The sequence below is a fragment of the Numida meleagris genome, chromosome Z, assembly GCF_002078875.1.
Source record: "Numida meleagris isolate 19003 breed g44 Domestic line chromosome Z, NumMel1.0, whole genome shotgun sequence".
NCBI lineage: Eukaryota > Metazoa > Chordata > Aves > Galliformes > Numididae > Numida > Numida meleagris.
Window position 1 is genome coordinate 44151577 of NC_034438.1, and position 17379 is coordinate 44168955.

The 17379-nt window shown below is 38.8% G+C and overlaps 1 protein-coding gene across 1 annotated transcript in view; it reads right to left on the reverse strand.

Moving 5' to 3' along the window:
* Positions 4106 to 17379, reverse strand: part of NFIL3 (nuclear factor, interleukin 3 regulated) — a 14595-nt gene continuing 1321 nt past the window's right edge. Inside the window, exon 2 of the mRNA XM_021380668.1 lies at positions 4106 to 8090. Within this exon, the coding sequence (XP_021236343.1) occupies positions 6518 to 7894 (1377 nt within the window). The 5' untranslated portion in view covers positions 7895 to 8090 and the 3' untranslated portion in view covers positions 4106 to 6517. The remainder of the gene's footprint in view (positions 8091 to 17379) is intronic.

Here is a 17379-nt window from a genome sequence, read left to right on the forward strand (position 1 = left end):
ATTGTCCTATTCAAGTTTTACTGAATCATAGAATTGAATCACAGAGTCATAGAATTGCTCAGGTTGGAAAAGACCTTCAAGATCATTAAGTCCAAGCTCAGCCTAACCATACTACCCTAACAACCCACCACTAAATCATGTCCCTCAGCACCACATCCAGACAGTTTTTAAAAACACATCCAGGGATGGTGACTCAACCACCTCCTTGGGGAGCCTGTTCCGGTGCTTAACAACCCTTTCTGTAAAGAAGTTTTTCCTGATATCCAACCTAAACCTCCCCTGCTGCAACTTGAGGCCATTTCTCCTTGTCCTGTCACCTGCCACCAGTGAGAAGAGACCAACCCCACTCTCACTGCAATCACCTTTCAGGTATTTGAAGAGAGCAATAAGGCCTCCCCTCACCCTCCTTTTCCCCAGACTAAATAGCCCCAGTTCGTTCAGTCGCTGCTCATAGGGCATATTCTCCAAGCCCTTCACAAGCCTTGTTGCCCCTCTTTGGACCTGCTCCAGCACCTCAATGTCCTTTCTGTATTGAGGCGCCCAAAACTGAACACAGTACTTGAGGCGGGGCCTCACTGGTGCCGAGTACAGGGGCAGGATGACTTCCCAAGTCCTGCTCACACCATTCCGGATCCAAGCCAGGATGCCACTGGCTTTCTTGGCCACCTGGGCACACTGCTGACTCATATTCAGCCAACTGTCCATCAGCACACCAAGGTCCCTTTCTGTCAGGCAGCTTTCCAGCCACTCCTCCCCAAGCCTGTAGGGTTGCCTGGGGTTGTTGTGACCAAATTGCAGGACCTGACATCTGGCCCTAATGAAACTTATACAGTTTGCCTTGGCCCATCAGTCCAGTGTATCCAGGTCCCTCTGTAGTGCCTTTCCACCCTCCAGCAGATCAACACTCCCTCCCAGCTTGGTGTCATCTGAAAACCAACTGAGGGTACATTCAATCCCTTCATCAAGATCATTGATAAAGATGTTAAATAGGAGTGGCCCCAGTACTGAGCCCTGGGGGACACCATTTGTGACTGGCTGCCAACTGGATTTAACTCCACTGACCACAACTCTTTGGGTCCAGCCATCCAGCCAGTATTTCACCCAGTAGAGTGTATGCCCATCCAAATGATGGGCAGCCAGCTTCTTCATGAGGATGTTGTGGGGGACAGTGTCAAAGGCTTTACTGAAGTCCAGGTAGACCACATCAACAGCCTTACCTTCATCCACTAAGTGGCTCACCTTGTCATAGAATATCAAGTTTCTCAAGCACGATCTACCATTCGTGAACCCATGCTGACTGGGCCAGATCCCCTGGTTGACATTTAACTGATTTGTGATGGCTCCTAAGATTATCCATTCCATAACCTTCCCTGGCAACAAGGTGAGACTGATAAGTCTGTAGCTACTAGGATCATCTTTCTGGCCCTTTTTGAAGATGGGCATCACATTTGCAAGTCTCCAGTCCACTGGGATATCCCTGGTTAGCCAGGTCTATTGAAAGGTGATGGAGCGTGGCTTGGCAATCACATCTGCCAAATCCCTCAGCACTCTAGGGTGCAATCCATCTGTCCCCATGGACTTGTGAGTGTCCAGCTTTTGGAGCAGCTCCAAAACCATCTCATCATGGATTGTGAAGGGCTTGTCCTGTTCACCATCTCTATGTCCCTGCACAAGGGACTGCGTGCCTCCAGAGCAAGTAGTCTTACTATTAAAGACTGAGGCAAAGAAGGCATTAAGTACCCCAGCCTTATTGTGATCCTTGGTCACCATATTGCCCTCAGTGTCCAACAAGGGATGGAGATTCTCCTTTTACTGTTGATATATTTATAGAAATATTTATTGTCTTTCACCTAGTGGCCATATTCAGTTCAGCTGGGCTTTGGCCTTTCTAATTTTCTCCCTGCACAGCTTCAGTACGTATTTGTAATCCTCGTAAGTTGCCTGCCCCCTCTTCCAAAGACCATAAACTTTCCTTTTGCTCCTGAGTTCCAGCCAAAAGTCTCTGTTCAGCCAGACCGTTCTCCTTCCCCATCATCTCATCTTTTGTGATGTGGGGATGGTCAGCTCCTGCACCTTTGAAATTACTTCCTTGAAGTACTCCCAGCCTTCCTGGGCTCCCATGCCTTCCAGAACTACCTCCCAAGGGACTCGCTCAACCATGGTCCGAAAGAGGCCAAAGTCTGCCCTCCGGAAGTCCAAGGTGGCAGTTCTGCTGACTCTCCTCCATGCTTCAACAAGGATCGAAAAATCAATTATTTCATGGTCACCCTACCCCAGACGGCCTCAAACCTTTACATCTCCCACAAGAACTTCTCTGTTAACAAGCAGCAGATCCAGGAGTTTGCTTCCCCTTGTTGTCTCCCTCACCATCTGTGTCAGGAAGTTATCTCCCAAACACTCTAGGACCCTCTGGGACTGTTCCCTTTCTGCTGTATTATAATTCCAGCAGATGTCTGGGAAGTTGAAATCCCCCATGAGAACAAGGTGTAGAGACCTTGAGACCTCACCCAACTGTCTATTAAGTATCTTATCCACCTCTTCATCCTGGTTGGGTGGCCTGTAGCAGACTCCCACGATAATGTCAGTCTTATTGGCCTTCGCTTTTATTCTAACCCATAAGTTCTCAACCCTATCATCACTATCATTAACTTCCATATATTTCCATTCTTTCTTAACGTACGGGCCACACCACCGCCGTTCCTAGCTTGCCTATCTCTCTTGAAATGTTGGTAGCCATCAATCACAGCACTCCAGCTGTGCGAGTCACCCTACCACATTTCCATGATGGCAACTATATCAGTTTTCCAACCGCACAATGGCCTTCAGCTCCTCCTGTTTATTACTCATGCTGTGTCTATCAGTGTAAATGCACCTAAGCTGGACCACCTTTTGGGTGGGAGAAGCCCTAATGCCCTCAGTAACCAACCTCACACCAACCCTTGTGTTCTTCTGCCTTTTACTGAAGGCAAGAGATTCAGAAAACTGTGATGTATAGGACTGATTTAGGTATGGGTATATCCACATTTAATCTTTGTACCTGCCAAAATACAGGTGTTGGTGGAACACAAGAATATATTACTGTGTTTATTTATAAAATTAGGCAGATGTAACAGAGCAGCTGACTCTCCTAACTCACAGTACTGATTAACCAGCAGCTGATATCACTAGGAAAAAAAAATTATCTTGTTAATCAACAGTTATTTACCATTGGCATTTAAAAGTTTCCATGAAGACTTTTATATTATTATCACAGGCAAAATTCAGGTCTAGCCAAACTTATCTAGCATGATTAATTCCTATGTTTGCACCAAAAATAGTAATTCATACTGATAATTCTCTAGAGTTTCTATTAACGTATGTGATCTTCAATATTCCTAAGTGAAGGCACACTTTACAGTCATTTTTCAGCTTTCTAATAATCTATTTTCTTTGCATGGGAACGATTCCACTTTCAGCACATTTTTATGTTTTCTCAGCTAATCAATAAGCTTAGAAGAGCTTTTATAGCCTAACAGGATGTGATACTGCTTTATATCCAAATTAGGCAAAGCCCATTTTATGCTCCAACAACCCTTCCAACTCCCAATGGAGAGACTAGTAGACCAGCCAAAGATATCCCTTTCATAGAGGCTGACTCTATTTTCTATAATGCTGTAAATGGCAGACTGGAAGCACAGAGCCACTTGATTCTCCAGCTCCTCTGTTCATGCGTAATACTAAGTGTCAGCTGAAAGCTGGAGCTAGGGGCCAAGGTCCCACTGTTTTCTTTCCCCCAGTCAGTGAGGCTCTTCCTTGATGCCACATGCTAAAGGAAAGTAGGCTGGCAATGGGTGCAGAAGATGAGGGCTCTCATGTGTGGGCCAGCTACACCACACTTGCCTCAGTTGAGTTTTATCCAGACAAACTGTAGTCAAGAGTCTGGCTTTGTATGTACCACCCATGCTCTACTTTGAGTCCATGCAAGCTACTCTGAATTCTGGCCACAGAAGTAGTAACTTCAGTATAAGAAGATCTGTCATCAGCTGCAGAACTGAAGAAAGAACACCTGCTAACACGTGTGTTGGACTAACACAGTGAATGTAATAAAAAATCATGTTGTGATTAGTTCTGGTTTTGAACAAAAGACAAATTATTTATTTGTTTCTTCAAATGAAGCATAACACTAAGGTATAAAGGGAGTATAAATAACATCTGATTGTGCTCCTAAGCTCCATGCTATAACTTTCTTGCAATGACATCCTTCAACAAATAAACTACATCATTACTGTTAAGTATTAATTGCACAAAACAGATACACAAAATATATAGTGAGCTAGAAGGAGGACAACATTCTTCCATAATGACAAACAACTTTAACAAGAAATGGAAAAAAAACAATAGATTTAGGCTTACACAGATGGCAACACTGAGAGTTTTAAGTCCTCTCTTTGAACACATTACATGTGATAAATAATATGCAAAATACTTAAAGAATTTTGTTGTTGCTTACAGAAGATACTTAGCAAGCAAAGAGCCAGTAGCAATCACTGCCTCATGTTTCATATCCCCATCATTCAATGCAAATTTTTACATTTCATGCAATAATCCTGAGCTTATTTTCAGTAACATTGAAATGTCATCTATATTAATTACCAAATACATACAGAACCCAACTATAGGGTCTACTGTATTATTAAGGCATGAAAAAAGAATAACAGTTTATCAGCTCTGAATGCTACGAATACAGCACAGCAGTTAGAAGGCTCAAAAAAGCTCAAGAAGTATCAGTGATGTCTGTGACAAGGTCCACCCAGAACATGACTCTGAATCATCAGCTTCTAAAAAGATAACAGCATCAAATCCTGGCCTTGCTGACATCAGGGAATTTTGCCATTGCCTTGACTGCTGGACAAAGCTTCAGAGCTATCAGGAGTAACTCAAGTCTCCTTTTCATATCCCCAAAAAATTGACAGACTTCCTCTCACTCAAGTCAAGTATGAATTTAAAAACCACTACCTATTAATTAGTATTTTAAGTCTATGGTAAGATTCTATTATACAGCATGGCAAGTAGTAAAAAGCCTTTTCAGGAAGTGCTTATTTGGTTAGTCTGATTTATTGGTTCTTTAAAAGAAGGTGGAACTACCATGAAAAGGATCTCTGCCAAATCTATGTTGCATTTGTAACTTACTTTTAATTTGTAAGTAAAGGCTTTGGAAAGCCAAACATGGGGTGTAAAATGCAATTAGTATCCATGGTTCAGTGTCTCTTCTCAAGGATGAAGAACACCAAAGTAATCAAGAGAAGAACTCATAATCTACGTAAACTGTAGTATCTGAGTTGTACACTTCTCCATGTACTATTTTACATTTAAGAAATTATTGCAAAATGCCCTGTACTAAGCCAAGGTATTCCAGTTCAGTTAATTAAGCCATAGAAACTGAAGCCAAATTGGTGGGAAGTTTTACTTTACTCTTAAAATTGCATTATGTCCCACAATGGGATCTACAATAGCAAATGATCTATGATTCTGCTACTACTATTGCCTGCCCCTTGTGTAGATATTTGCATAATTGAGCACAGAGTTCACAGATCAAGAAGCCTTATCCTTCACCTGAATGTGGCCCATGCTCTGTTGTAAAAAGAACCATGGAAGGCAAGAGGGACAAAGCTGTGTAAAAGCATCTGTGCATTCTTTCTTCCCATGCCTGCGCTTCTTGCACACACAAACCACCCTCTGACAAATATGGTGGTATCCAATTATATCAGTGCAAGGCTCTGAAGAACTTAGAAGATGCACAAATCCAATATAGCTAATTCCATCTAAAATGTCATTATAATATTGAAAAAAATGGTTTGTCACAATGAACCATTCAGGATATTCTCATTTGAGACAGGAGGGGGAAAAAGAGTTGTTGCTATTAGAATTAATGGGTTAGATTTCATGTGATTTTTGGTTAACTTACACTAACAAATAATTTAAAGACGACTAAGGCTATAAACTGTTACTGTTCCATTTATAAATATCCACTTTATTTCTATTCTCCTCTAAAAAAAATGTATGGAAAAAAAGTGGCCAGAAGGCTTACATATGTTGTAAACTGTAATTTGGTTAAGTTAAGCTGTAAAAACCAAACATATAAGTGAAGTTCAGCACAGTGTAAGAAAAAGCCAGTTTTTTGAATTAACAACTTATTTACAAGTTCTTAAAATCAACTGGAGTAGATGTCCTGTGTTTGTCACCAATATTTTATTGTAACTGGTAACTTACACACCTTATAGTATAACAACAAAAAGAAAATAAAAGTTCACTATATACAGCCTTTGTACAGGCTACTTGACTATACACAAGGCATAGTGATCATAACACAACCTAGTCTTCATAATAATTTGTGCACAAAAAGACACCAATCAGATGTTATGTGAACATTACAGTGAAATGACATCACAAGTCCAGTGAAAATTCAGTATAATACAAAACATATTTATCTACTGCAAATGACATCTTTTTAAACAATAAGCCTTTACTCAGTAGTAACTTAACCAGAGTCTGATGCAGAGATTTGCTGTGTAGTTATAAGTCTTTTAAGTGAAGCAACTTCTGCAGATAAGTTTGCTATGCCCTGCTTCAAATACAGGTTCTCAGACTGAGTGACACTGTAGATATTGTCTTTTATTTCAACAACTCCAGTTTTGCAACCATTCTGAATTTTTACATTGAGTTCTTTTTGATGCCAGAGTTCTGGTTTGAGTGACCAGTCTTGGATGTTTGTCACTTGAACTGAGAAAGGAGTGTTAGAAGAATGCACCAAGTTCTGTGCACCATGTTTTTCAAGCTCAAAATGTCTTTTTGAGGACATATCAATAGGCGATGACAATTTCTGTGTGGTATCATAGTCATTATCCATTGCTTCCACTTTAACTTGCATGGCTTTGGCTTTAATGCGAAGCTTGTGAGGCAAAGCAGAAGAATTCACTTCCGGAACTTTAACTGTTGCATGAACATTTTTAGGTTCAACTGGAGAATGGATTGGACCCTTAGGAACCTGCTGCTCATCTTCTCCATCAGATGACTTTCCAACAACTCCATCATCAGTTTCTGAAGTTCTAGGGGAATTACTGGAGGATCTATTAACTTGCAAGAGAGGAGGAGAATGCGAGTACATGTTGAAGGTAGTTCCCATGTAGTTTGGATATATGGATGCTTTATATGAACCTCTGTCATCTCTTGGCTCTCTCTCTAACTCCATGGGCTCCTGTTTTATAATCTGGAACTTATTTTCAGGACTTCTGCAGCTGCTTTGTATATGACTTGCTTGAGTATGCTCTACTGATGACATTTCAGACATATCAGACATAGAGCTTTGAGGAGAATGCTTAATGACAGAAATACAACTGCTACCAACTATAGATGGTTCATGTTCATCCACAAATGCATTAATATTTGGTTTGGAACTTTGGTAGTCTTGGAAATACACAGTTGTTGAGCTACTGAGTTTCTGTATCTCTTGGGCATAGGCTGCAGAGCTAATTAAACCAAACTTCAGCTTCAATGAAAGCAGCTCTGCCTTCAAAGTGGCATTCTCTTCTCCCAGTGCAATTAGTTTGTTCTCTAAGACAAGATCATTCAGTCGTCGTTTTTCACGAGATCTTTTGGCAGCTTCATTATTTTTCCTCCTTTTCTCCCAGTACATAGCATCTTTCTTTTCATCTGGAATGAATTCTCGCTTTCTTCGGCAAGCTGAAGATTTGCTTTTTCCACTACTTGATTCAGTAAGTAATATATCTTCATTTGTAGACAACTCTTCAGACACTTCTGCTAAAGTAGATTTAAGTACCATGATTTTGTCCACATTGCTACTTGTGTCAACAGGTCCGTGTTCCTTTTTAAGGGTCTGCATTTTTCTCAGCTGCATCAGAAACAATTTGTAGTAGATCTACAGTGAACAACAGAGCAAGCTATTTCTCCAGTAATTCTCACTCCACAACTTGATAAATACAATAGTTTTAAATCTACACACATTCTTCCGTTTGTTTCATAGTCTCAAACAGAAATGCCTAGATCCAATTTTTTGGTAGAGCCAATGGGAATCTTCTAAAAAAAAAAAAAACCTGGAAAAAACAGAGAAGTTGATTACTATTTAGAAACCACTGGTTTGGGGAATGCAAAAGTAACTTTAAAAACAGACTAGCGCTAGGTTCGTTAAAACCTGCTGTAGCCTGCTGGAAGCTCAATGCCGAAGTAACTAATACTCCATACTTCATGATACATACATAGCAGATTTGCTTCCTAAACAAATACAGTGTGATCCAAGGGGGGGAAAAAAAAATAAAATCAGTTTAAGAAGTGGGTTTTGATGCTACCATAATGTTACGACAGAACTTTCCGTGGTATCACTGACCAACTTAAACCTCTAATATTTAACACTGCAGGACACCAAGCACATTGATGAGCAGCACTGGAAAGTATCCTATTCTTCTATATTAAAACATCTCTTCTGAAGTCAGTTGTGGTGCATGACTTAGAAATGTTCTATATGTGAGTTCTTCATGGATTAAAAATAACCTAAGTTGATTTAGAGATACTGGAGTGCTTTCTATTATCTTAAAATAACAGCACTATCCATTAAGGCTATTAAAGATATAATGATTGGTTTTGTATCCTGTAAATAATATAAACAGATATATGTACCTAAATACAAACAGTTATTCACATACATGGAGTTTTAACGTGCCTTTCTGATCAATCATACCGACTCAAACTAGTAAACAAACAAAATTCTGACATATGCCTGTTCAAAAATCTGATGATGAAAATGCATTGTGTAAAATTTTTTCTTATCTCTTACAAAGAAAATGCTAAAGCCAATATTGAAAAATACATTGGAGAATAAATCTTTACTAACATAATTTGAAAATAGTTGTTATATCACAGTAAAGTTTAATATTATCAAGGCATGCGCACCTTTGAAAAGCAGTGTTTACATTGAAGTTTAGATGTAGAAGTCTTGCCACTAATAAAGAAAACTAGCTTAACATTCAGCTTCAGACATTTTGAACATTAAAAGTTAACTCAGCGCTTAAATTGACTTTTAAAAAATTATTTAGTCCCTCTTAAGGCAAAAAATACTTTTTTCTCACAAGATCACTACATCTCGATCTGAGACACAGCTTCTCAATATCTCATTTTCCAGTCAGTCATGTTCCTGGTAAAATGATCGTAGCATACAAATTGTTTTTATAGCACTTACTATTGTGTCAGCAATGATTCTTCCCTGTACAATGACAGATAAGCAACTTCAAATTAGTGTCACTATTTATTGGGAATGTTTTTACAGTTGCTGGTGAAACTAATTTCAATATTATCAGTTTGGAAAGTTACAAAATAATTAATTTTATTCTGCTATTTTCTCTTTTCCAGAAAGCAAAGAGGAGTGAATGATGTAATAACAATAAAGCAGGGTCATAAAGACTCAGGTTTCAAGCTGGGTTCTGTTCCATCAAACCATGCCAATTCTTCTGTCATGAAAAATTAGCACATTTAATAGAACAGCTAAGTACAATTTCCTAAAATCCATAGTTAATTTCTGACATGTATGTATTTGTTTTCAATAATACAGTCTTAATGGAAAATAGAGTTAGAAGCCAGCCACATCAAAGACATTGTCAAACGCTTCAGTGCAAGAGCAGCACCACAAATTTCCATATTTGTAAAGCAGAAAGTAATTACATAGTTAGATTCCAATCCAAACTTTTAACTGGTGTCAAAAGGAAATTTCTGTCAAGTTAAACAGCAGCTAGATCAGGTTTAAAAACAAAAACAAAAAAAAAAGCTCCACAACACAGCAACATTTATTTTCAAAAATATATCTATCTATCTATATATATATTGAACACATGGATTTTAAAAGTGAAAATAAAAAAGACAAGACAGGTCACCCGAATTTCTGTGGCACTTGTAAAATATTCAGGCTCTGTAAGGTAGTTTTACAAGACATGGAGAAAAATACTGAGATTTAATTTCATTATCCCATAGCACTGGGAATGCACAGCTATTGATCCATAGTCATCCTGCAGTCTTATTCAACTGTGTTAATAACAATGTGTAAGGTTCTTTGGAAATCCATGCACCTTCTGTACCACATACAAGAGCAGTATGTGCAGTTTAACATATGCTGAGTACCTAAGAATTCATCACTTGTCTCTTAATATGAAACTCAGTCAACTCTTACAGAGGCTAAAAGGGTTCAGAACTACTTCTGTGGAACTTCAAGGCCTTACCAATGCCGGTATCCGACTGAATTTTACAGTACTTGAGAGCTAAACTCAAAGCCAAATAATACTTATTCTCTCAGAAAAGGGATATTAATGTGCATATTCCATTATTTTCTATGTATTCATCCACCAAATACCCTGGAACAACTACACTTACTTGAAACAGTAACAGTGGCAAGGAAGTACTTATCAAACATGGGATTTATCCTAATTTCTGGAAGAATTATGCTACACATCTTTAATACAAATCTGTTTTTTTCCCCCTCTTATACTCCAGTCTTCCATTTCCACCCTGTAGAAGTCTTTAACATGACTGTCCTAGGATAAGAACCATGGCTGTGTAGTTTCCAGCTCAAAATGATCCCACTTCTGTGTTTGCCCAACACTATGATCTAGGGAAAATACTAGACCTGCAAGCAATGGGTAATAATAATTAGCAAAAAGTTTGTTCTTATTCCAAATGAATGTAGACTAATGAAATACTTTGCCAATATGACTGTCTACGTACCAGTAAAAATTCAAAAGCATGTCCAAACAATCTCAATCCTGGCACTGAGCTGCACTTAAAACCCAAAAACACACAGAGTTTGTATCCTTCAATTCAGATGGCTTCCATGGTTCGGGCCATTCTAGCGTACAATCTCCTCATTTTAGCACTGATTAACTCCTGTTTTAGCCAGTCTCCCTCCCATATACATTGTTCCTGGCACAAATTAACAGAATGTGGGTAGAATGCAAGACTACACCTATGTGCGTATCAAAACAGTAGTGTTTTCTGTGCTGTGGTCAACTTTTTTTCTAGCCAGAGTCCATCAGTAAGGCTGTCAAAGACAGAAGTGTAACCCACTGACACAGTCTTACTGAGTTGCTATTTATATAGTTATTTCTAACGCCATTACTTCTGTGAACTAGCAAAACTACTATAAGTCCTTATTTAGTGCTTTCCACATTTTACTTGAGCACTTCCATCACAATAACTGCACATGCTGCTTTACAAACAGGAATAAGAGTCCCTGTTCTTTAATACTTCTCCATGTGGATCAAACCAATACTGAGTCTGTAAACAAAATAAATTCCATCTGATGATAAGGGCAAAACACCTTCTATAAAAACAGCCATTTCACTTCACTTACATTTTATAATTCCACTGGAAAGTTCAGTATTTACACATGAATTAATGTACTGTAATGATTCCTCTATTTCAAATTCCAACATTTTCCCTTAGGACTAAAGTTTTAAATTATTTTATCACTCCCCCATAAAGTATTATAAAACCAACATTTAATACTGCCTTACGTTACTCAATTTTTTTTTGTTGCTTGGTTGATGTTAATGGCATTGAGAGCCAATTCAACAATGCAATAACACTCAACTCTATTAACTTAATTACAGACCCTGTCTTGCTCCCACAGCAATTTTGCCATTGGCTTGAATAGAAGTAGGATACAATCCCAGATCCAAGTACTAATAAGATTGTTTTATAGAACTCATACTACTGAAGCAAAAAATTATGTATACAGAAATTATGAAAAGTTAATTTATCCATGGATTTCAGGAAATTCTTAAGTGATCTGACTGCATCAAAATAGTACATTAAAGATCTGATCTTAGGGATTTGTGTATTCACATTCTGATAACGAAAATGTTTCAAAAGGTTGAAGGACAGGGTCACAATCTGGCTTCTCTGTTTCATGTAATCTAATTACAGAAGCCAGTTCTGCTTTTGAGAATGCACAGGGGTCTCCACGCATACATTTAAGTTACCCCACAGAGTAACTGAATGTTACTATTCACCTTTATCAAAATAATTTGTGTTATCTCTAAGTACCGTATTTCAAAACAAATCTTGGAAACTAATTCTATTCTTCTGATAGACTTATCTAGCAAAATTAAATACCATTTCTAACAATTGGTTGCTGTCAAACAAATTTCACTTTTGTATAGCCAAATGTATCCCCACAGTCCTTCAAGATGGGTGTCAACAGTTTACAGGTGCTCGGCCTGGTCCCGATGAATGGGATGGGGGACCCATGGGCCCACGCCCTGGGAAAAGGGAAAAGGGAAAAAGGGTAAGGAGATGGCCCTGAGAGCAAAGAACAGTGGCAACAATCTGAGGAGAAACAAACTGATTTACTAAATAAGATATCGGAATGCAAAACAACACACTATAATACAATATAATTACAATTTAAGCTGATAAATCCAATACAGAGAGAGAAAGAATGTCCAAAGTCAAGGCAGGCCTTACTCTTCTACCGATGATAAGACGACTGAGGAGTGAGGTGCTGCCAGGACGAGAGACGGGTGGAAAAGAGGGACGAGATCTCGTGATCTGCAAGTTTTTATCTTTTCCCTCTGGCTGGAAATGGTAACAGAGGAGCAAAGTACACTGGGGAATGTAGTAGTCCTTCTCTTCTGAGAACCAGGTACATACACTACATGATGTTATGATGTGGAATACCAATAACCGAAAAATCATAAAATCATGACAACGGGAAAAAGATTAAATATAGCTTCATATTTTAAAAAAGAACCATGCCTTTATTCCCATCCATAGTAAATAAAGAATTCAAACCACTATATGGCAAAGTGCAGAAAAAAGCTCACACTAATAAATATCTATGCATACTTTTTGTTGCCGTTTCACATGTTTTGCATAGGTCTTGCAAGTTATATAAGAATACAGCTGTCATTCTGTCACAGGTTATTTATTCTGAAAACATGTCTACACATCAGAAAAGCTAGTGTAGAATGCACTCACAAGCAGCAAAATGCCACATTGTATTCTAAACTTTGAAAAACTGAAGAACACACTGTGAACTGTCATCTTCCAAATGTTTTAAAAACATTTGCTAGCTTTCTAAAGACTTTTACATGGTACGGAAAGATAACCATCCCCACTGCTCACACAGGAGACAAAGCTGTGTTTGTAAGTTTAAATGGTGTATACACTTCCTAATAAGACACTGCTTAAACACTTTGGAACCACTCAACCTCTACTGTGAGCCACTCTACATCTATTGGTTTTCCCAGACAAAAAAAAAAAACAAAAAAAAAACCCTAAGTTCTACATCTGTCAGGCCTAGCATAATTTGGAAATATTCCCCAGCTGAAGACATGAACCCCATATACCCAATTCCAGCCTCCAGTGATATTGTTCAACACACTTTTTCTTGTCTGTAAAATTATGTTACTGTTTAAGAAAAGCTTTAATGCTGCCTCCAGTGGAATAGCGAGTGATCCTATCCCAAGGATAAGTTACTGGGCAAGAGGGTCTAGGCAATGTAGAGCAAATGAAGTTCAAGCTTTCTGGAAGAAAAAAACAGCAAGATAAATGCACTTTATGCTATAATAGACAAGTTACCCAATGTCACAAAAGGGAAAAGCATTACCAATATGGATGTTATCACCAATTATTGCTATTACATAGTTACATTCATATAGACCACGAATCCATTACAACAGCAAGGAACAATACAGAACTACTGCTTTTGCACAGTTCCCTTTTCTTACAACTTCATGGGCATCTTAAGTGCTTACAGTTCCAGGATCAACATGTAATTAGGTCAGTGAAGCACTGATGATGATAGCTTTGTACAAGATGACCTATTTTTGCTAAAATGTTGATTCACTTATTGAAAGAAAGAAATGGTACATGTCTAAATAATGTATTCTATGGAAACACCAAGAATCATTCTTTTATCATGACACTTTTCAATCACATCTTAAAAAAAAATGACTAAGCTCATCACTATGCTCAAAACAGCATCGCATTTTTGAATTACCCACCTCCAATCTGTACCCATAAAGTAAATACCATATGTAATTTTTAGAAGAGATTTTTGGTTTTAGGAAAATTGTTTAAGTTGCTGTTTATCTTAATAATTACAAACTCATTCATTCAGATAGAGCTTGCTTCCCAAAGGTAAATCACACAAATTGTGCAAATAAAATTACTATTTTGGAAAGACTAAACATATTTTAAAGGTAGCAGTTGGTCAGAAAGGTCAGTCAAGGTTAACAGATGCAAATCTGATCCACATTTTCTTAGGAAGACAGTATGATTCTATCAGATCTGCTTAACTTTTTTTTCCCCCCCACACTATCTGCCTGCTGCCTCGGTTTAAGCAGGGGTATGGGGGAAACAAAATTTAAGAATGCTACTCAAGTGCCAGGAGAAACATTAAAACTGAGAAGAAATGAAAATGTATGTTCTACTTACGTAAATAATTATACTTACATAATATATGGTATGTATATGTGTATATAAATAATTCCACTTTATTTAACTATCACTTCCCAAAATTTCACTGAAATCCCAATAGAAACAGCAGGAACTGAAGTAACAATATGTTTCTCCTCATTTCAACAGCTATTTGATGTAGGAAAAAACTACACTGCGCAAAGCAATCACTTAAGAGTACCAGTGCTCTGGGAATAAGAACTGTGTTCTCCTAATTAAGAACCGTTAGAAAATAGAAAATCACTCATTAATTATTCTGGCAATAAATGGCTCTTATCACTTGAACAGTATTCTTAAAATGCCAAGCATGGATCAGACCTTTGGCTGACCTAAATTTACACAGTGCTATTTAAAAGCAGCAGAATTATGTCAATTAATCCCAGCGGGTACTCTAAATATGTATTGCACTATATAACTGAAGTGCAAACATGTTAAATAAACACGATTTGTAAAATGCTGATATCTACCACTCACTGCAAATGGAACAGAGAAATAGCAACCTTCAGAGCTCCAATGCCACAAGTCAGGTCAGGTTTGAAGAGTAACACCGCCTGCACCAAGTTCCTTTTTCTTTATAGTTGTGTACCACTCCAAAGAGGAGATCTTGCAGCACTGGCACCTGTACTTGCTTCACAGCAGTTAACCCGTCTCTGTGGCAAAAACTGGTAAAACTGGTAAGTATTCAAATTCATAAGGACTCCATAAATTGAAAATTACATCAAGATGGAACAACTCAAAAAAGGAAAAAAGCTCTTAAATAAGCCTTTCCATAGGACAGGTTTGTGTGTTATCTGTTACCAGATTCAGCCTCAAAATACAAAACTCAAGTCAAGAGTTGAATAAGGAGAAAAAAAAACAAGACAAAACAAACAGGATTTCTAAGGAGGTCAATCATAATTCACTTCAGATCTACCTCTCAGTACAATAAGTTTTCAAGAACACTGCTTCGATCACATTTTGAATCAAGACCAAGTATGTCCTTGGTTATGCAATCCTATTTTTGTCAGCCATGCTTGTTACTGGTATTAGACAAAGTTACCCACCCTTATTTTAAAATATCAATTTTTTTCTCCATATGCTGTAAAATACTGTAACAGAAATCATCTGACATTTTGTCTTAGAACAAACTGTAGCAATTGGCCATCTATTTGCATTTTTTTTCTATTACATATCCTAAGCACATTTGTATCTCATAACTGACAGTAATGATCATGGCAAGGTCACCTAGAAGAGTCAATTAAGCTGATGAGTCAGATACATTGCTTAACAGTGTGTAATAAGACGCAAACAGGGGATTTTATTGTTCATATTATTGCATCACAGTGATGTTATAACAGCAAGATTACTGTCTGGAAAAAAAGACCTATTGCATAAACATAGTTTGCATAACTATCTGCTAAAATAAGTCAATTTAAAGTGAACTAAAGGTTTATTTTATTTATGATTTTTATTTCAAGATAAAAGGTTTGAAAAAAACAGCATGGTGCAGGTATCTTTCATGGACTGTGCACTACTTGCATTGCAATAGACAATGTCTGTACATTCAACAAACTTCAGCTCAAGCATAACAAACACTGCTCCTCCTTAGGACAGGATTAGATGTAAGGAGGTCAAGTAAGTTCATATTGCTCATGGGAAGGTTCTAAGGTTTTTGACACCTTCCAGATCTGTTCGGGAAACAGGGAAACAGGGAAACAGGGAAACAACAGCAGAAACATGAAGCTTTGAAGTCAAATCCTTGAAGCTGGATATTACAAAGGATAAATAAGAGTCCCCTACAGAATAAGTTAAAAATAGAAAGTAAATACAAATGGAAAGTAAAGGTAGGCCGTTGTAAAGGGAGTTAGCACTTCAACAGTCACATAAATATGTCTGTAATGTGAGAGTGTTTAAAGCGGTACCTGTTAGTGCCAGTGATATTAAGGATCATTATTCAGTAATCCTCAAGCTTGTTGGCTTAAACTGGCTCTTTAGGTCAAAACCTGAATCCTTATTCATCCACATCTCCTATCAAAGTCAACGTTTTGAATGAACAAGAACCATAAAAGTGATACATGCAGCACTGTTTTAAACTACCCCCTGGACTGAATTAATTACCGAGGATGGCAAAGATGACTCAAAGTAGGTTATGTACACAGGACTGAGCACAGTGCAGCTGAGAACAACCATTCAACTTACAAGAACAAGGAAAAATCGAGCTGCTTGCTGCTCTTAACAACAGAACACCAGGGGTTTGCCATCAGAGCTGAACTTGACCACAATAACCCAGCAGCAAGAGGCAGAAAAGTGCACATTATCAGTACTACCGCACTTCTTGAATACTTTTGAATACCTCACTGTTGCTATCTACAGCAATTACCACGAAACACACGGCAAGCAGTCGCAGTGCTGAACATTACCTTTAGAGGTTCTAGTCATAAAGAGATTGATTTTGGTTCTCTCTGGTTGGAGGATCGTTTTGGACACACAAAAACTGCCGAATGCTTAGGGCAGCGCTCGCAGGGTTGCTCCCGGGGAGCACGGAGGACAGCCTGACCCCAAAGCAGCGCTGTGCCACCGAGCACCGAAGTGACTTGGCAAAACAGCACCATTGGGCAATGGCCATTTTTGACTCGCTCGTTACGTAAGGAGAACGCTGAAAACACGGGGATGGCGGTGGTGCTGTCAGATACGTTCCGCCCGCAGCCACTCTGCACCGCCGAGCGCGGGCCCTTTGTCTGCCGCTGCCGCCCGGACACGACAGGCTCCCGCCGTGCCGCCCGACGGTTGCGGGGCCACGCTGCGGGAAGCAGTAGCCACAAAGGCAGCCTGGCCTGGCTCGCGCCCTCCGCGCGGCCCGGCGCCGCCGCCCTCCGCTCGCTTCGGCCCAGAACAAAGGGCTAC